Source organism: Dioscorea cayenensis, chromosome 11 (assembly GCF_009730915.1).
Source record: "Dioscorea cayenensis subsp. rotundata cultivar TDr96_F1 chromosome 11, TDr96_F1_v2_PseudoChromosome.rev07_lg8_w22 25.fasta, whole genome shotgun sequence".
Taxonomy (NCBI): Eukaryota; Viridiplantae; Streptophyta; class Magnoliopsida; order Dioscoreales; family Dioscoreaceae; genus Dioscorea; species Dioscorea cayenensis.
In genome coordinates this window covers 20,462,546-20,483,733 of record NC_052481.1, presented here as the reverse complement: position 1 = coordinate 20,483,733, position 21,188 = coordinate 20,462,546, and the positions used below count along the sequence as shown (strand labels likewise).

General features: G+C 31.7%; 4 protein-coding genes across 5 annotated transcripts; all 4 read right to left on the bottom strand.

The window, feature by feature from the left end:
* Nucleotides 1-1,697: 1,697 nt before the first annotated feature.
* On the bottom strand, nt 1,698-4,836 carry LOC120271846 (uncharacterized protein At4g15970-like). The gene is made up of 2 exons (XM_039278524.1): nt 4,126-4,836; nt 1,698-2,361 (listed from the first exon to the last, which is right to left on the bottom strand). Exons 1-2 carry the CDS (start codon nt 4,744-4,746, stop codon nt 1,879-1,881), a joined length of 1,104 nt encoding a protein of 367 aa, XP_039134458.1. The 5' UTR covers nt 4,747-4,836; the 3' UTR covers nt 1,698-1,878.
* Nucleotides 4,837-7,838: 3,002 nt separating this feature from the next.
* On the bottom strand, nt 7,839-9,466 carry LOC120272631 (phytoene synthase 2, chloroplastic-like). The gene is made up of 6 exons (XM_039279501.1): nt 9,094-9,466; nt 8,958-9,008; nt 8,693-8,865; nt 8,370-8,605; nt 8,100-8,292; nt 7,839-8,021 (listed from the first exon to the last, which is right to left on the bottom strand). Exons 1-6 carry the CDS (start codon nt 9,464-9,466, stop codon nt 7,839-7,841), a joined length of 1,209 nt encoding a protein of 402 aa, XP_039135435.1.
* Nucleotides 9,467-11,176: 1,710 nt separating this feature from the next.
* Nucleotides 11,177-12,698, bottom strand: LOC120272529 (putative Myb family transcription factor At1g14600). Of its 2 annotated transcripts, none has more exons than XM_039279367.1 (6): nt 12,283-12,698; nt 12,106-12,182; nt 11,984-12,020; nt 11,827-11,887; nt 11,620-11,734; nt 11,177-11,446 (listed from the first exon to the last, which is right to left on the bottom strand). In XM_039279367.1, exons 1-6 carry the CDS (start codon nt 12,437-12,439, stop codon nt 11,234-11,236), a joined length of 660 nt encoding a protein of 219 aa, XP_039135301.1. In that variant the 5' UTR covers nt 12,440-12,698; the 3' UTR covers nt 11,177-11,233. The 2 variants fall into 2 exon arrangements, with proteins under 2 accessions (XP_039135301.1, XP_039135302.1); XM_039279368.1 differs by having other exon boundaries at nt 12,106-12,180; nt 12,601-12,698.
* A 4,021-nt stretch (nt 12,699-16,719) lies between these two features.
* LOC120272579 (sucrose synthase 7-like) lies at nt 16,720-20,887 on the bottom strand. Its single transcript, XM_039279439.1, has 16 exons — nt 20,670-20,887; nt 20,458-20,590; nt 20,219-20,373; nt 19,938-20,130; nt 19,730-19,848; nt 19,432-19,648; nt 19,248-19,343; nt 18,869-19,159; nt 18,612-18,778; nt 18,301-18,525; nt 17,904-18,225; nt 17,577-17,821; nt 17,358-17,496; nt 17,153-17,241; nt 17,030-17,053; nt 16,720-16,935 (listed from the first exon to the last, which is right to left on the bottom strand). The coding sequence occupies exons 1-16, from the start codon at nt 20,768-20,770 to the stop codon at nt 16,869-16,871; spliced, it is 2,583 nt and encodes an 860-aa protein (XP_039135373.1). The 5' UTR covers nt 20,771-20,887; the 3' UTR covers nt 16,720-16,868.
* Nucleotides 20,888-21,188: the final 301 nt, after the last annotated feature.

The following is a 21,188-nucleotide window of genomic DNA, read 5'->3' as shown; positions in this document are numbered from 1 at the left end:
GTTTAGTTTGTTTTGTGTTAGTCTTTGTTTTTTGTAATTGTTTATTGTTTTGTCTATTTTGTTTTGTTTCTTGTTGGTTTGTAATCTAACTCTTTGTAATTTTCTTTGGTTTTTAATAAAATAGCTCTAAGAGCTCTTTCCCTCAAAAAAAAAAAAAAATATTACTGTTACAAAGATAGTGAATGGGCAAAGCCAGGTCAAATTCCTTTGTCAATAGATCTTTTAGTATGCATCGTAGTGAATCAGTATAAAAGCGTATCTGAGATCTTGTTCATTCATTGTTCACAGGTCCCTTGTAAGAGATGTTTTTCTCCAATCCAAAGTTACATGATAGGGGCAATTTATTAAATCTATTTAATTAATGAAATATCTTCTAGGTATGCACATAATATGACTGTAATCGCCCCATGTAACGTCTAATTAAATTAATAAATCTCTAGAGGGTCATTAAACTATCATAACTGATGCACCACAATATCTGCCTATCCCTTGACACCTCCTTTTGGAGCGGCTCTTGTCGCCTTTGTAAAATATATATATATATAATCTTCCTAGTTTAGATGTAAAACTAGATAATAAAATAAAATATATTAAAGAGGGTAAATCATAAATACTCTACTTTTTAAAATTTATTATTGAAGACTTATTTAACTAATAAAGAGGGTAAAGTTTTTTTTTAATTTTATAAATACGATCTTTCAAATTTTAAACAATTACGCAATTAAATTACCTTATCTTAACGTGATGTGATATCATGTCATGTTAACTCCACAAAAGCATAGAAATTTCTCATAGAAGCTCTGCACTGAAATAAATTAAAAACTCATATCACTAAATAGCTAGATAAGTTTAAGATTAACTAATGAAAATTAATAATCTATTAACATTAGAATTAATCATTGAAGAAGCATTTAATTAATAAATGAATTGAAGGGATAAAGATTAAAAAAACTCATAATTACAATGGAGTTAGGAGTATGATTTATCCACTTTAATAAAAAAATAATAATGGAGTTAAAGAGTTAAGAGCTCGAAATAAATGAATGATGAAAAGCTTCCAATTCTAAATTTTAGTTATATTGATGTTGGGGATAAAATAGCAAATATATATATTATAGATATGATGTGAAAAATATATAAATAATCCTTCATCCCTTAATTCATCCCTTAATTCATCCCTTAATTCTTCATCCAAGCGTCTCCTAGTATTTTGAGCAAAGTTTAAAATTATTGATTTCTAATTTCAAATTAAAATAGAAAAAAAAAATTCTATATAAACTAACACATGCTGAAAAGACCCTGATTTAGTAGTTGCCCATGTGATACTTGCCCTAGGTTTTCCTTCTTTGTTCTTTATTTTGCCCCCTTTTATTTTTCTTCAATCCAAACATTGACTAGAAATATAAATCATCTAAAAAAATTAAAAATAACGTTCAATAAGACCTTTTGTATAATTTTTTATTTAATGAATTCAATTTGATTTTCTTCATCTCCGAAGAAAATAAGAATGGTATGGTAATACATTAATAAAGTTATTTCCCAACCAACTATATTATATTACCAAAACCAAAGAATTTAGCATGTTTGATGTATGTTGCGTATTTATTTATTGGCTTAGTATTCATCTTTCTAACTATCATTTTAATAATTATAAATTTTGAATAATTTTACTCAAATCCAAGAGATTTTTTTATTTATTTTTTCAACTTGTAATTGCTTGTGTACATGTACATCTTAACAATCTTAATCAACACAAAACTATTAAAATACAAATCAGATGTTCATCAAACCCATAAAACACTCAATTATTCACAATTAAAAAAAAAATCACACAGCAATGCTATAAAACAAGAAGCATGCTAACTAAGCGGAGCGAGACTACAATTCTTCAGGCACACTCCAAGACATTTTCCGACTTTGTCTTTCCTTCGGATTCATCGACATGTATCTTCTCCAATCATTGAGCATCAAACCAAGGTCATGAATTTTCCTTCTCAAACCAATACAACAATTAGCATGCATTGTGCAAACTTTGTTGAAATCTCTACTCGGTTCACAAAAACCACCAAAATATGCAGTATCGAGAAATCTCATCTTCATTCCTAACCCTCTTGTGAATGCATTCTTCTTGATCAAATTGAAAACATCTTGTTCATTGTCTTTAGGATACCTTTCTTTTGATTTGAACCAATATTTGAAAAAACTTATGGTCTTGTTGTTTGATTTCACATACATGAAACCACCATTTGGTCTATTGTTTAAGGCCTTTGGATTGCCCACAAAATGGTCACATGCTATTTGAAAATCTCCATCTTCATAGAAATGTGGCAGGGGATTTCTAAACCACATTATATCAGTATCCTGTAAAACAATTTGAACAACAATTTAATCTAAAAATAAAATAAATTGATAGAAATAAAATCTCTTTGTTTCAAGCCCTTTAGCTAGTTAATTTCTTCATTGAAATCATATTTGTTTATAAATCTATAATCAAAAACAATAAACCATTTATTGCTCTCTTCTCTTCATTCATTTTGCAATATATGATTTTCAATCTTAAAAGTACATAAACAAATATAAATTTTTATGAATGTATATATTAGTAATTATCTATTTTTATAGTTGTGTGCCAGTAATTTTTTTTTAATTATATACATTTAAATATCCAGTGAACTAAAGTCAACCTAAACCCTATATTAAAATATATAAAAAGTTTCAATATTATACCATACCAAGTAGAGTAAAAGGACACAATTATTTTTTAATTTAATCTTTTTAAAAAATCTTATAATTGAATATAATTTATTTATAAAGTTAGTCAAACATTAATTTTTTAATTAGCCAAATTAAACTAGATTATATAAAACTTATGACCACGTAATGTTTGATGTCATGGTCACAATAATTTGCCTCCCCCACATCAACCTGGCTTCCTTCCTTCCTTCCATCCATGTGCATTGCAACCACAAAATATTTTTCATCTTTCATTTTCAAAGGTATCTTTGTATACAACTTTGCCTCTCTCACTTTCCAAATACCCAATCAAACTTTTCCTTTCTCATTGTATTTTTATTATTAAAATTTATTATATGTTATTATTTATAAAACTCAAATCAAAACTATTGAAAAAATAAAATAAACTTTACTATTTATTATTATAATATATATAACCCAAGTCTGGGTTTGAGTGATAGTTGTTCATAGAAGATGTATGAATTAAAAAAAAAAAAAAACTATTATAGTTCTATGGGACCATCCAGTGGTAAAAATTAGGATCTCATATTCAAAAAGTTTCAAATTCAAATTTTAATTTATATAAAAAAACACTTGTTAAAAAAATCTATCCCTTACAAAATTTTAAATATATAAAAAAACAAATCTATCCCTTACAAAATTCTAAATATAAAAAAAAAACAGATTAGTTAAAACAAAAACATAAATATCATTGAAATTCATTCCCATAAATAACTCTACAATTTCCCATATCAAATATAGCATGAAAATGAAAAAAAAAATTTTTTATCTTCATCAGATGAACATGATTAATTAATTATATAAAATCCAAATCAAGCTAACAATCAATGTCACTATGTCATCCTCACTTGTCATATCACACTCGGCCGGTTGCCCCCTCTATTAAATTTTCCAACCAATTTAAAAAAAAAAAACCTTTCATAAATAAATTCCTTTTTCTAACTAAAATCAAAATTTCCCCCACCACCCAAACTCTTCTCTCTTAAGTTCTTAACCCTACAAAACAAATATTTCCACTAAACTAAACTACAAGGCCATTTTGGTAATTTTCCCAACCATAACTAGCTCTCTTCTTCTCCCATTCTAAAACACACCTCTCATCCCAACCAATCAAACTCAAAAAAACAAACCAAAAACTCTCAACCCTAATAATAATAATAATAATTAAAAAAAAAAATTCCATCCACTAAACTTTAGGAATATTTGTGTAATTTTCCCTCCTACAAACTAATTCTCTCTTATCCCATTCCAAAAAAAAAACTCATACTTCATCCTAGCCCATTAAACTCTCAAAAACAAACCAAAAACTCTCAACCCTAATAATAACAATAATAATAACAAGAACAAGAAAGAAGAAGAAGAGGAACATACTGAGAAGATGAAGTCAAAGCCAAAGTCAAGAATAGTTCCAAGAAACTCAAGCCTCCTCCACATCATCTTCAAGTAATCACCGGACATGAAGTTCTTCTGTTCTGAAAAGTCAACCCCTTCAGTGGTCAACGCAAAGCAGTGCTTGTGCACCTCCATGCATCTCACGTAACCCTTCTTATCCATGGCCACCACTACCAAATGATCTAACAACTCACTCGTTTCATTCCCAAGCTTGAAGCTCTCCATGAACAAGTCCAGCACTGAACCCGGTGATATCCACGCCGAGTTCACCGTCGTTAAGATCACCGTCTTATTGTCCGCCATGGCGGCGGAGCTGAGAACTCCCCGGAGGTCTTTGATGGAGGAGGAGGGGATAGGCCGCCAAGGATTGGAGAGGAGAGACCAACGGATGGATGGCGTGGTGCTGAGGTAGAGGAGAGTGCATGGGAGGGCCACTGCGGCGAGGAGGAGGATCGCCTGAAGAAGGCGCCGCCGTGCCTCAGGATCTCCGATGATTAGCATCGAGATTCGTGCTCTGTGATGATGATGATGATGATGATGATGATGATTGGGTGGTCTCATGGAGATAGGTTTTATAGTCAACAAGAAGGGGGTGGTCATGGAGAAAGCGTGGGATAAAAATGGAATTTTATTTATTTATTTTGGTTTAAATTTAGAATTAATTATTAATTATTTTTATTAATTATTATTTGTGTGGGAACAGATGGCCTTGATATTAATTGTTTCTTTGAAAATTTAATCGATTGAATCTCTGACTGGTTTTGCTCAATTGAGTGTGACCACTTCCAAAGATTGGGTAGTTACGTATAGTTTTAATTAGGGATATATACAGATAAACATCAATTGTTCATTTTTAAAGTTACTGTTTTAAAAAATATTTGCAAAATATTTGATAATAGCCGTTTAATGATGATTAAATTATTATTACTTTTATACAGAAAATTATACAAAATTATTGTTCTTTATTATTATGCTTAATTATTGTTTGGCACTATGGAACATCTATAGAAGACATGTTTTTATATATTAAAAAGTATAAAATAGTTATGGATGAGAATGCTTTCTTGTATTATTTTATTAAAATTTTAAAAATAAAAAAATAATAAATGAAGTAGGAGACAAAAATAACATTATTAGCCTTATATTTGATTGAATTTTTAAATTTTAGTTAATTATGTTTTTTTTACACCACTTTAATTTAGTGATAAACTGACATTGTTGATATTGATGATGTGGCAGAGTCTTTTAATTTAAAGTATTTTATTTATTTGATTGTCCATTGGACTATGGTGATGTGTTTAGCCAAAAAAAAAAGTTTATGCCAAATCAGAAAATTAGTTATTTATTTATTTATAATTTACTACATATTATATATATATATATACACACACGTACCTATATAAAAAACTAAGCATGCAGCAATGGGAAAGCTTCAAAAGAATTTGTCTCTAATTTGGGATTACAATAAGAACAATTCTCTGTATAAAGTTAAGCAAGCACATGCTATATTTAAGAATTGCATGAATGTTACTTTTACTAAATTTTTTATTTTCCACATTTTATTTTTCTTAATGCAAACATAGACTAGGAATATAAAGCATCTTAGAAAAAGCAAAACCCTTGACTTTAAACTTTAAAGTGGTACAAGAGAAGTTTCTTTTGAAGGATATATAACCAACCTAAATCTTTTGTCCGGCTGCTTTGCTTGACTGGTTTTATGAGACTCTTTCTTGGAAAAAAAAGAACCAATAAATAAATAAATAAGAAAAGGCTTATTTAATGATGGAATAATTCTATTGAGTATCACATGGACATTAGAATCATTCTCAAAAATAGAAACTTCCACCAGACAAGTCATTGAACCATTTGGAAAAAAAAAACATAATATTGAAGAAAGACCCTTTGAATATATATATATATATATATATTTCTTTTTTATTATTTAATGAATTCAATTTATTAACTTCAACTCTAAAGAAAAATAAAAATAGTATAATGGAACATTAATGAAGTAACCTTTTATTAATTATGAAGATATGGTTTACTAACTATTTTTTTTATATATAATACAATTGATTTATGTTGTTTATTTATTTATTTATTTATTGTATTAGTATTGATGCATTAATGACTTTTAATTTGAAACTTTGACCGAGTTAAAAGCGAACTTTATTGAATAATATCTAGGTAAGGCATGTGACATGACTGAACAAGTCTATTAGATGGCTGAAATTTCTCATCAAATTCAATAACATGACTCATGAAAAAATTATGGTGAAAAGTAAATGAATGTGGTAAACAAATGTGAATTAAGTTATTCTAAACTTATCTAGGGTGTCAAATTTTGTTTACTTTGAAATAAACCCAATGAATAAAGTTTAAAACATTAATTCAAAAATCATGGTTCACCGGAAGAATCAAATTTATCTTTATACCAAGTTTTAAAATAATAGTTGATGAAGAATATTTTCTAGGGGCTCAAAAATTTAATGTATCAATTTATTTTAGTCATATTACAAACAAATTAATCGACATGTTAGATGGTATTAAACATGTGACTATTTTGACCCAAGTCAATGGAAAAGCTTAAGCATAATAAGATAAGAGATGATAGCTATATATTTATATTTATATTTATCAAATTGACTCATATAGGTATTGAGCAAAATTAATCACCAAAAATCCAAGCAAGAAAGAAATACCAAACAAAACACAATATCACAAACATATGAGAATTATATGGTTTGATAATTTGTCTACTTCACTGAATATGATCAAATTTTATTATGTTTCACAAAGAATGACTTTATGCTGTATCAAGATGATATATATATATATATATATATATATATATATATATTAGTATATGTCTTGTATATACATTCTTAGTTTTTTTTTTAAATCTAGGAGCATTTGATAGCAACTGTTAGATTATAATCTAATTAATAGTCACTATTTGAAGGGGTGGTGTGTAGAGTTACTATTATTATATTTCAGCACTATTAAAAGATAGCAGATCCGATAGATAGTGTTTGATACCATGCATGAATGAACAATGACCATTAGATGCAAATCTAACAACTACCGTGTCAAATTTAAGGATTTCCTTGGATGACACGGCCTCTCTATATCTATTTACATTTAACAATCACCGCAAGACATCTTTAGATTTCAAATTTAGAGACATCCTTAGATGGCATGGCCTATATATATATAAGAAACTAAGCTATGCCAAACTAATGAAACACCAAATATTGATGTCATATTCCTACACGCATTTGGAGTATGACTTCAATTGGATTAGGTTCAAAACAAGCTTAGGGATCACTGATAATGCAGCTGAAGCTGAGGCTACCGCCGAGAAAATCGGTTCGGTGCTTGATATTTATGACCAGCAACCGAACATAAACACATGCTCGATGAAATCTTATTTAACTAATCATATCAATATTTCCTTAATCTCTATGATCTTCATGCTCTGCATTCAATTTATAAGATGCATGAATGAATTTTTACTGAAACACATGATCAAAGGCTTTCAGAAAATGTTTTCAGTATTGTTGTTCAAAGACAATGAATTTCTCTTCATGAAATATTGTCTATTCCTGATCAATAATAACAACATTTTAATTTGTGTTATCTTTGTGTTCTTCATTCAATAGTAACATCCAGCAAGAAATATATAATAATGATCAAGTTTTTACAAAGCTTGAATGTGTCAAAGAAGCAGGCTTAAGAAGAGACCTGCCATAAGCCATTGGAAGTGCCATCAACTTCTTTGCTTTGCTAACATATGCTCTCTTTGTGAAATTATTGTAGTCATTTGCTTCAATTTCATCAAGGATTTGTCTGTACAAAAGCAGAGAAGCCCACACCTACAAAAGATTTTCAAAATCAATTCAAACTTCATAATTGAACATCAATCAAATTGAGACACACTGTTTTGAACTTACTGGCCATCTGCTAGCTTGGCTAAGCTCAGTCACTCCCTTCTCCGCTTGCTCGAAGAACATCCTTGCTCTCTTGATTTGGCTCTTCATGAAGCTCCTCCATTTATCAGTCACCTTGCAGTCGAAAATGTCCTCTTCTGTTAGACCGGCCTGAGCAAGCTCATCCTGAGGTAAATAAATCCTTCCCCGTCTTGCACTGCAGCAAACATAAGACTTCACATTTGATCATGCAAATATGGAGAACAATTTTGAATTTTGACAATCTTCACTCACTCTTCTCCAACATCCCGGAGTATATTGGTAAGTTGGTTCGCAATTCCTAAAGCTAATGCGGCATTGTATACACTCTCTGTTGCCGCCTTTGACTCCGGCGCAATGCCCATCACCGGAACACTCATCAATCCAACAGTCCCTGCTACATAGTAGCAATAGAGATAGAGTTCGTCAAAGTTCTTGTATCTTGATTTCCTGAGGTCCATTCGCATTCCTTCGATCATATCCTTGAATGGCTAAAAGCCGAAACAAATGCCATTCATCATTTTATTTCTAACAAGTACAAGTTTGATAATTCGGTGTAAGAAAAAGTAAATTCATACCTGAATGTCAACAGGATACATCGAAGCTGTATCTGATAAGGCAGCATCCAACATGTCATATGGCCGACCGGCAAAGAGATCCTCTAACCTTGACTCCCACCGATCTAAAGCCGATGGTGTTATATGTGAAGCATTAGGTCCATCGACAAGTTCATCCGTCCTTCGGCACCAAACTAAACAGAGTCCAAGCACACAAGACTAAATTAAATCAAGCTAGGTATATAAAATTATAAATTGAAGAGCTTGTAATGACGATATCTATTACCGTAAATAGCCCATATTGCTCGTTGTCTTTCTGGTGTCATAAGCATGGTACCTGTGACAAACCGAAAGAATTTTAACAAATGAATTCATTGAAATTCTCCACAATTCAACGCCTAAATGACACAAAGAAATCTAACCCAAATAGAATGTCTTCGCATACTCTGCGCAAACTTCACCGCACCGATCATAAGCTTCTTTCAACAAGTACATAGTCCCCGGGACAACAATGTCCGGCTTAACATCGACGGCATTTGGCCTTCTGTGTTGCTTCACCAATGCCGCTTGCTTAAGCACAACATCATACACCTTCTGCTCAGAAGAAAGCACTACATCTCCAGCATGATTGGCAACTAAACTTGAACAAATTGGGGAATTCCATCTAGAGTCCTTCCCAAACAACCTCCCTTCATTCCTTGAACAAAGAAATCTTTTGCTAGACTTAAAACTCCCACTAAATTCAAAACTAGATACTTCAACAGATGAAACAACATGCATCACTACAACTGCCATCTTGAAACAAGATTCAATCTTTTCGTTCACCCAATCCTCTCCACCTCCATTAACCTACAAAACAACAACAAGATTCAAGAAAATCCACCATTGGAGAACAGAAAACAAAAAAAGATCCCATCTTTATTTTTTTATAAGGAAACAAACAGGACAAGATTGAAAATGAGTGAATCTCAATCAAAGACAAGCAGTGCCCACCCATTGTTCATCACTTTATAATCCCCAAAGATTCCAAAAGACCACAAAAAAGGTTTATACTATATGCCCTGGAACCTCCCAAAAGTTCCCGGAAATGACTAGAAATTCAATCAAACAGGGATGAACTAAACCACTCACCTCTTCTCCTCTCACCCTCCAACATTCACCATCGCACTAAAAATCAAAACTTTGATTGAAAAACAGGAGAAAAATTCCACCTTTTTTTTTTCCTCTAAATTAAATCTTTCTTGAAGCTCTCTGCGATAAAAGTGTGAGCTGGCCACTGAAGCAGGGAATGTGACACGTGGTAGACGATGAGTCGTTGAGGATCGAGATAGGCTTATCGAGAGATGGTGGCGATCGAACGAGTGTTGATATGACACGTGTCAGTGAAATCTTGGTTGTGACGTGGGTCCCACCCAAAAAGCAACGCCACGTCTGATCGCAACAGCACGTGTCGACGAAGTAGACCTATCGGTCTTCATGGTCCTCCATCTGCCACGTCATCCAATAGCACCCTGAATTCGGACTCGAAACCCGACCTAACACCATGTCCCGTTTCATGGTCGGCGTTTTTTTTAGATTATTTTATCACGTAGGCCCCTTAGAAAAATAAAAATTAAGGCTTGGTCAAAGGAAAGGCCAATGAGTAAATGACGTGAGTGCGTGAGTTTTCTTTTCATATGACTTGGAATGAGAGGGAAGTTAGGTTCACACTGTTAATTAATGCCCATTAATTCAAACTTTCCATGTTCTTTGATCTTTAATCTATCTTTTCATTAGTCTATTTATGAATCTTAGCCAAAGTTTGGCGAACTAGATGTATTTTTCATTCGTATATAAAAAGAAAAAAACTATTATCTTTGACACATGCATGATATATGAACGTTGGCAGCTCCATCTGGTTGTCGGTTAACTGCTAAAAAAAACATTAATGATATATTATAATATGGGGAAAAAATATATATGAATTCCTTATTTGGTATGTTGTTATTAATATGACTATTTCCATTCAAAACAGAGATTTCAACATATATAAGATCATATATATTAATAATATGTATCATGGAAAGCTAATATATAATGCATTAATTAGTTTTAAAACAAAGTATTTTTCTCTCAAGCTTCTTCTTGTTTACCTTTTTTTGTTTTTTTACACTGAGACCAAAACAAACCATTTAAGTTTTTATGATGAAATACAGCAATGAAAATGAAAGGAGATAATATGTCTGTGGAAAAGTTGTCTTCACTTTGGTGGATCATATGCAAAAATTGATATTCTCATAATCTCATAAAGCCTGGCCTTGTTTGTCCAGTCTTTGTTCCCAGATTCAAAGTCCTCAAAAAGATAACAAAAACTCTGAAAACTGAAAGGGAGTTCACCTCCATTTCTCTCTTCAAAATTCTCAAACCATTTCTATTCCTGATCACTTTCAGAAATATATAAGTTCCATGTCTCCATGCATTCTCCTGCCAATTTAGATTTAGTGGGGTCCTAAACAATTAACAACCTCTTTTTTTGAAATTTTCATTGATCATCATCATAATCTGAACAACAAAAACAAGGCGTTAAATTACAGAATAAGAATAAGATCCACAAGTAGACATGGAAAGCTCCAAGTTTATGCTGCAATATCCATCAGAGTAACCAGAGCTTGAGAAAATGCAACTGCTTTCACTTGCCGAACAAGTGTTTACCATATTCTTCCTCTTTTTATGCGATGATAACGATAACAAAAGCGAGCAATCATCAACCTCCTCATCTTCTTCTTCTTTGCCCACCTTTTAATCAACCAACCAATAAAGTTATATATATATATATATATAGATATTAGTTTAGTGTGTGTATATATATATAGAGGGATTTGTGAGGCATTAAATTCATGAGGGAATATTCTAGACATGAAACATAGGGAAATATTATTTAATATATTGTTCTCTATCTTTGGTTGTACCTTGAAAAAGCCTGATCCTGCTCCATTGAAGAGATTAACTTCTTTTTGAAAATTATCAAAAGAGCACTGAGAGGTTTCTCTGGTATTGCAGATGGGCTGTGTTTCCACTCTAGCTCTATTAATAAAACATAAGAAAGAAATGAGAAAATAAGAAAAAAAGGAAAGGGCTTTTAAATTAGCAAGATTAATATGTAAAACAAACCAAACCTTTTCACTGTTGGCTTTGAATTATCATCTTGGTGATGATCACCATGAACATCACTTGTAACTTCACATTAACTTTCTCATGTTAGCCTTCTTTGTCTATATGTCAATAATAATCACAAAGAGAGAAAAAGAGAAAGAAGAGATGAACTTTTCTTACTTTGTTTATTGTAGTCATTCCTCATGCTTCTAAACATCTGAACAAGAGCACAAGAACAATAATCTTAAGAACAAGAAAACAAGAAGGAGAATTAAAGAAAAAGAAAAGAGTTTAATGATCACCTGAAGGTGGCTCTTGACATGAGAAATGGTTAGTCCTCTAACATCCATGAGTTGAAGAAGAAGCTTTGGAGTAGCCTCTAAAACCAAAAGAAACAAAACATCAAAGAAAGAAACAAAAACATGGAGAACTAGAAAGAGTGGATCAGTGAGTGAAGTTGCTAGCTAACTAGTTCTTACTGTGTTGGCCACCAAGCTTTTCAATAGCTTGAAGAAAACAGTAATGGAGATCAGGAGTCCATCTTAATCTTGGAACTTTAGATCTAATATACTGCCTAACTTCTCCTGATCCATTCCTCTTAGTCCCACCACCACCACTACTACCACCACTCCCCATAAATCAATCAATCTTCTTCTCCCTTTCAACTTTGAAAATAAAATACAAGCAAAACACCAAAAACTCTTTGCTAGCTAGCTCTCATGGTTCATGGCTACAACAACTTCCAAATAAATACACAAAGAGAAAGAGAAAGAGAGAAAGAGTGAGAAAGGTGGTACTAGTTTTGCTGCTGTTTTTCTGATATTCTCATCACGAGGTTCTGAACTTCTCTGTAAAATTATCATCATTATGGAAAGGAGCAAGTTTTGGCTTTTTACATAAATACATGAACCATATACTTTTGGAACCTACACATATATATATATATATATATATAATTCTTTATATTATGATTAAAAAAAAGAAGTTGAGTAAAAAACTAAAAATGTGTTATAATAGTGTATGGAATGAGTCAAAAAGGCTATTTTATATATATCATACAACTGAATAAAAAAGTCAACTCTATTTGGTAAGACTCAAAAAAAGAGAATGCCGGTCTAAGACCTTGAAAAGGTGGCTACGTGCATATGTCCAACAGTTCATATCTGTTTTGCATTCTTCTTGATGGAATTGGGATTTTCAAATCAATGACTTTTTTATTTATAAATATATATATATATATATATATATTTATTTATTTATATATAAAGAGGGACAAAGAGAAAAAGAGCAAGAAGATATGCAAACCAAATCTGGAGGGTATCTGAAAATTCCTCCTGTCATGCAGAGTTTGGCACGCCTAATAAAAAGAGTAGGTAAGTTTTGTGACTTGTCTTGTTACTTTACTAGGCATATATATATATTTATTTATTAAGGTATGAGTTTATATATATATATATATATATATATATTAGTAAAAAGTAAACTAACAAGTGTTGCAAAAAGAGGGACAACAAGATTTAGATAAGACAGTATGATTAGAATTTTGATTGTACGTGACATCAAACACAAATCCAAAGATAATTTCTGAAGAAAACATGAGGAGTTAAATGGCAAAAGATTATAAAGTTAGATTGATGCACATAATTATAAAGTGAGTTTATAATAATAAGATGTTGAAACATAAAAATGAAAAGATAAGTGATGTATGTGTGTGTGTGTGTGGGGCAGTGAGAACAGTTGTATAGTGAATGTCCTGCATGGAATTAAAAGATAGAGTGAATTTGAAGAGAGGTGATGAGATTAATTACATGATGCTATGGCAGCAACCAGAGAAGCAGTGGTTGTCCTCTCTCTGTTCTCTTCATCAAGTTTTCATTTCATTGCTTTGCAGTGTATTTATGAGTTGTTTTCACTGTAGTTAAGTGCTAAAATACTTTAGCTTTTTCTTATTATTATAAATATATATATATATATATATATATAGTGAAACATCATCCGCGGACGCTCGTAGAGTCGTCCCGCAGATGATGTACGAGACTCTTTTATAGGGTTGGATTACCGTGATTGATGAAGTCATCGCTACTGAGATTGATCGGACGGCTCGGATCAAAAACACCAGTATATCCCACTTTTTTTATCGCTGTTTATAACATGCACGATGCTATCAATACGTATCATCGATCATACTATCGAGCGATATCAACGCTCGCGATACGTTCGATTGAAACTCCATGCGGCATTATATCAACTGCTTTCATTCATCGACTTTACGTTTTTATATGACGTATGTACAGAATGTATCTTTTCTCTTTGAAAAATATATATAGTATATATATATATATATATACTACCACCCATATATATATATATATGGGTGGTAGTAGAAGTTTTAAGTACATTTATCCTATGTACATTTATATATTTTTCAGTACATTTACATATGAAACATGTCATACATAAAATTAAGGTAGAATGGATAGAATAAAGAGAAATTTTTAGTGTTTTTTATGATTGTAGAGCAGCTTTAATGTAGAGTAAGAGGTAAGTTTTACAAAAAAAAATTTCAGCTCTATAATGTATGAATCACAAATATTGGACAGTTAAAAAACTATTTATGGTAAAAACATTGGCAGAAGAGAATATTGAAATAAATGTTTGATGAAAATATTAATTAAAAAAAATTATTTGAAATAAATTGAAATAATATTTAAGAGAAAATCAGTTAAGATAAATGACCGGCAAATTCTATCTTAAAAAAATAGAAAACTTTGCCAGGGGAGGGTTGTTAAAGAGAAAGAAGCAGGTCTTAAAAAATTTAGCAATTAAAAAAATTTAAAAAAAGGTACAGATGACATGACTTTTTAAAATTATTGAAGAAAAGATGTTTGCCTCTTGACTTAAAAGTGAGTCATATTAATCTTTAAATTAATTAAAAATATATCTTTTGATTTATTTTATTTCAAAAAAATATATCTTTCCATGATTCAGGAGTTACATTAATTTATTTATGAGGCATTTGAGAAAAAATTGATAAAAAAAATTAGTTTAAAGATTAAATTTACACTCAAACGTGTCCTAAGTCCTAACTTATATTATATAAAAAAATTACGTACACCAAAGTTGACCAACTTAATAGACAATTATTATAACTTTAGATCACTAAATTATCTTTGAATTTTTTTTAATGTGCTTCTTGTTATCTTAATATTTTACCTTTTATAATTAAAAGCATAATTATAATATTTACAGTTTATATATAAAATTAATAATAAATTATGTTTCGAGACAAGAGTTTATCTTGTAATGCAAGATGTGTATTATATAAATTTTTTTAAAAAAATTATGATTTAATAAAAAGAAAGAGCCCCTCAGAAAAGTTATTTTTTTTTGTAGTAATTTTTAATTATTTACTTTTTAAAAAATATAAAATATTAATTAACAAAAAAAATGTGAACTGCTCTTTGCTTCAAAATGTAGGCCCCACAACCAGAGCACGAATCTCAACGCGCCAAGCCCAAAATTCTTCGTTTTTCCCTTTTTTTTCGCAGATTAGTCCAAGAAGTAATTATTATTATTTCCAGAGCCCAGAAATCAAACACTAAAAACCAAAATTTAATTATGAGGACATTTATTTCTTATTTCTTTCTTAGTTATTGGACCGTCCTTCACATCATTATTCCTCTCTGCCAGGGATTCTCCATCATTCATTCTTTTTTCCCTGTCAACCCCCTCAAAATTATCTTATTTATTTATTTATTAATTTATTTTCCCACTGAGTACTTGAACGTAATTTCAAATAGTCTCTTGCACTAACTGTTACAATGTCATTCCTGATCTGATAGACAGCCGGTTAAATCAAAGGATGCCTGACGTTATTTGCTTGTTTTTTAAGTTTTTTATTTTTACGAGGACTTCTTTGAAATTCAACAAGGGACTTATTTGTAAATTCCAATTACTTTTTAACATTAAAATAAATAATGGCTTTTATAGTACCATTACTGTTTATCAGTAAGAAGCTACGTGACATTAGTTAATTTTCATGAACAGTTGAGGTATTTAAGACTTGATGTAATTTTAGAAAATAATTTTATAAATATATAACATAAAAAAACAAATCCTTATTGTGTAATTTTTAATAATTTCTCTCATTTAAATCAATAAAATTATATATATATATTAAACAACTGTTAACATCTATAGATGATAAAAAATAAGAGAAAAACTTTGAGAGCGACAAGTGGAATTAAAATTTAACGAGAAAGTATTGCCAGAAAAAAAAATTCAGATTAAAGTTTTTTGAGAGATAGTGGTGATCAACTAAGATTATCCATATGGAATTTAAGGATGTTTTGTATATATATATATATATAATTTATTTATTTAAAAATATATTAAAAAAGATTATATATATATATATATTAATTTAATACTGAAAAGAATGACATGTGAGAATGAAATAGTCAAATCAAAGCTGAGGTTTTATGCATCATGCACTGGCTTGGAAGTCAAACTTATCACCTCTGCTTTATATATTAATATGAATGAATAATAAAATAAATTAATAGTCAAATTTCAATATGTGTTTCCTTGTTTTAAAAAAAATATATAATTTTGTTTTGTTTTATTAAATACAAACAGGGACATGAAGGACAAGCAATCAGGGTTCTCTAGAAACAATGAACATTAATTCAAAAGCATGCACTGTTTGCTTCATTGTTCATCTCTCTACAACAACAGTAAAAGAGGATACAATTTTTATTATTTTTTTAATGAAGTGGATAAAACAGAGTTCATTAAAGATAAAGAGGACATTTTTAATGTTTAGCAATAATTAATTAAAAGATAAAGAGTAGCAGTATTTTTATTGATAGCATGTCATGAATATTGCTAAACATTTTTATGGTTTTATGTAAATAGAATCAATGAATACTCCATTCCATTATAAACAATCAAATGCACACATATACACACAGATACAAAGATAAATTCACCAGGTTTTCAATCCAACATACATTCATATCACATTATATCACATCATATATATATATGTATATGTATATCTGTTTTATGTTGCTGAGGAACTTGTGGCTTGAGTGCTTTTTGGTTTTGGTGTGAAGCAGTCTTCTATTGCCCTGTGATAAATCAACACAATAAAATGATTCCACAATGAATCAATTAACAATAGCCAATATATATATATATATATTAAAGTCATGAAAGTCTCACTTTTGCAATCTTGATTGTGTCCTCCTGCAGAATAATCAGAAACAAAATCATTGATTAATTTCTTGAATCTATGAACAGATGAATTCATAAATTAGTTTTGATTTGATGATTCTCAACACTTGCCTTGTTAGCTTAGGCTTGAGTGTTGCCTTTGCTGGCTTATCCTGCTTTTCTTGTTCTCCGGCAATCCCGGGCACCGGCACCGTTGCCGCCTACATTCAAATCTCAATTTATCAAGTTCTCATTTCAAACACTCGGTTGAACATACTGCATTCAAATAAGAAGTTAATAAAACTATATATATATATATAGATGTTTAATTAATTACCAAGTTTCTGAATTGAAGACTGTATAACATATGCAGATATCTCTCTTTAGCATGTTTTGGTTCTTTGTTTAGCAGCCTCCAGAAGGTGTATGTAGACCCCATATTCAGTACTTTGTTCGCGTATATCTTCCATGTGTAGCTATGAAAAATACCATTTTCTGATCATCAGATACCGTACCAGTATATTTATTATTAGAATGTCAATGAATTTATTATTACCATTCGTATATACGTTGAAGAGCTGCGGTAGACATCTTGTTCCAGTAACTAGTGTCAGCCTTGCATTTCTCAAAGAAGTCAACAATCTTGTTGCTTGCTTCATCTCCATTGTTTGGATTAATATGAAAGCCCGATACACCATCGACAATGATCTCCGCCGGCCCACCTTGATTTGTAGCAAACGTTGGTAGACCACAGTTCATTGCCTCAATGACAGTAAGACCGAATGCTTCATAAAGTGCAGGCTGTGACATTTTAAACTATGGTGAGAATTACTAATATTTTGGTACCAATTAAGGAATTATACAAGTGTGTTACTGATCAAACCTGTACAAATGCTCCTTTGGTATCAGCAATGCAACGATACAACTCTCCATTGCGATACCGATCTGTTTGTGCAGCTATCCATCTTATCTGACCCTTCATTTGGTATTTTTCGATGAGCGAATGCATCTTCTTGATTTCGCTGATCTCTTCCCTGTCTTTTGACTTTGATGGATCAAAAAAGCCTGCAACTACAACAAGGTTTACCAATTCCCTCAGCTTCTTGTTCTTGGCGTACCACTCTACCAATCCTGTGATGTTCTTCACTGTGTCAAGCCTTGCCATTGAGAAAATTATCGGTTTTTTCGGATCGGTAAGGAGTCCTCTGTTTCAATTCACAGGGTTCGAATCAAATGTTAGACTTATTAGTGACTTGAAAACAAGAACCAAATTGACTTACAGATGTTCATCATTGTCCTCTTTACTATATAGAAGTTCTTCAATGGCAGGATGAAAATTGGTTAGTCTCTTTTGCTTCTGTGTGTATGGGAAGTATATCGATTGATCGGCACCAGGGGGAGCTATATTGAACTTAGGATTATAAACATTGATGCCCGACACGAACCGGCATAAACCTGGAAGACTAAATGCATAATGACTCTCGTACTGTCCTGGCTTTTCTTTGCTGCAGATTGAAAAGATTTTGCATTTCAATTTAGACGAGAGATTGACATTCATGTTTATGACATAAAATTCTTAGCAGTTACTAACTTTCCAGCAATTTCTTGGTATGTACTTGTGATGATGAAGTCCGTAGTGTTCATCGAGATCATGTCGGCGGTGAATTGGCATGAAAAGTGATACTTTTTATCCAATTCTTTCCATTTGAAGTCTGAATCTTCGTATTTTGTCTTCTCAAGAGCATGAGCAATGGTTCCCTATTCAACAAAGTCATATAGTTTCACAATCTACTTGTATCGCGATACTTTAAGCTTGATACTGGTAAATATCACATCATCGATCTTTACCTGCGTGACTCCAAGCTTGCTTGCCATTAGAGAAGCAACCAAATTTCCATCAGTGTAGTTACCAATGATCAAGTCTGGCTTCCCTTCCAGACGGTCGATGACTTTCTCGGCAGCATCTTTTGCATATCTCTCGAGGTAAGGGTAAATGTCAAACCTAGAGACCCACTGCTTAAGGACCCCATGATCAGTCTTGAATGGCACTCGAAGGATAAACGAGTGATTCGTGTTAAGTATCGGCTCAAGTTCATGGTCACATTTGGTTCCCTGGGCTTCGGGTATTTTCCTTGTTAACTAGCAAACACTTCTCCATTAGCATATTAAGAATAGAGAAAACAATAACTCTGATATACTATACTACCGATATAATTCAAGGTCTCACCACTAGTATTTGAGGCTTTATATTCAACCCTTGCTGTTTAATTCTGAGGAGCAATTCCTCTTCTAAAGCTTTTACTTGATCAAGGATATAAACAACCTGTTATAAAATTATTAGTGTTTATACTCAATAATAAAAGTGGTTTAAAAGTAGATAAAAATTAAGAGTATTTGATTGAACTCATTACCTGTCCTCCTGTATCTGGCAGACCAAGAACCCCGGCTTGTCCAAAATATCCATGTGGAGAGAAGATCACAATGTCGAAAACACACGGAACAAAACTGAAAAATTTCTCCATGTTCAATGGGTCCGGTGCTTGTAGAACCTCGGACAAACAATGTAGGTTATCCTTTACTCGTTCCGCTGTATCACCCCATCCTTTTTCCAATCCCCAATCTTGAAACCTGAGATTGAAATCAAAATTAATAAAAAAACATTGTACAAGTTTTGATACCATGTTAATTGCAAACTAAATTAACTGTCACCTGTGCTCGAATTTTGGAAACGGTGTACTCTTTGGGAGGTCGGAAACGTAATCCTCAGCTAAAAGCAAAGCAGTTTGAAGTTTGTTGACAGTGTTGACAGTATCATTGATTAGAAGGTTCTGCAGATTATCAAAATTGAGTCAAATTGCATGCCGACATGTTCACGGAAAACATTCAGATAATTTTCTTATAAAACATTTTTGATTACTTGGCCTTTATGATTGAGAGCAAGTAAATAGTCGAGTAACAGTTCAATGCTCTCGGATTGTTCATGGATTTTCGATGAGATAAATTTAGACATGAATTGAAGACCATTTCCTATGGATGAAGGCAATGCAAGCTGAGGTGTAGCAATATCAAAAGCACCAAAATCGATTTCCAATGCATTCTCATCACTTGCCCTGCAGCAAAATACATTAAGATTTGAATGCAGCAATGTTATGAACTGAGATCATTTAAAATTGGTAATGAAAGAGCATCAAGAAATACCATTTCTCATCAAATAATATTTCCTTCGCCTTCAAGTACTCAGAAGCCGTAATGCCTTCGACGGAAAGATCTCCGGAATGAACCTTGACAAACTCCCATATGCCAGGATGAGGCCTAACTGCAAATGAGACGAATGGCGGGAGAACAACAGCTTCCTAAGAATTTGAATTGGAAATTTGAGTGAATTATTAAAAATGAATAGAAATTTAATGAATTTGTGGACTGTTAACAAAATGTACCTGAGTTGAACATATAATGTAACCGAGATAGCCTTCCATGAGTCTCTGCTTTTCGACCTTGTCGTCCATAGACTTCTCTAGATCTTCCATAAGTTGCTTGTTTTTCATGAGCCGCTTTCCTTTGCCCACGTATCTGATCATACATTATTATTAGATACAAACCAAACATATATTATCTAAACTCGATTAAATTGAACTAACAAATAATGCACCTTGCGAAGCATCTCTTCATTTGATATCGGCTTTGCTTCAATGCATCTGGCATGCTGTCAGCAATTGTATCCGATCTCTTGAAGCTGGTTGAAGCTGCCATGTTTAAGTTCTTACAAGTTCAAAAAAAAATTAAAAAGATAAACTCTATATATATATATGAAATGTATTTGAGGATTTGTGAAGAGGGCTATATAGTTTTCTGTGTTGATTATGATGATAAGAGAGGACTATATTTATAATCTTTGTTATTGTTTGGCTTTGAATTATTGAGTGACTCTTTGTTTAGCTGTGACTACAGGAATAAAAGCATTGCTTAATGAATACAGCTAGCAAGGAGGCATTACTTGTAGAAACAGGCTCAAAGGAAAGATGGAAGGCAAGAAAGGAATTGATCATAAAGAGGAGATACTTTAAAATAAGTCATAAGTTTAGTTTTAATCCAGTGATTAATACTAAAAATACGGTTAAACCGGCTCGATAACCCTCCGCGATTCAGATATATTTATAAGACTATCCAT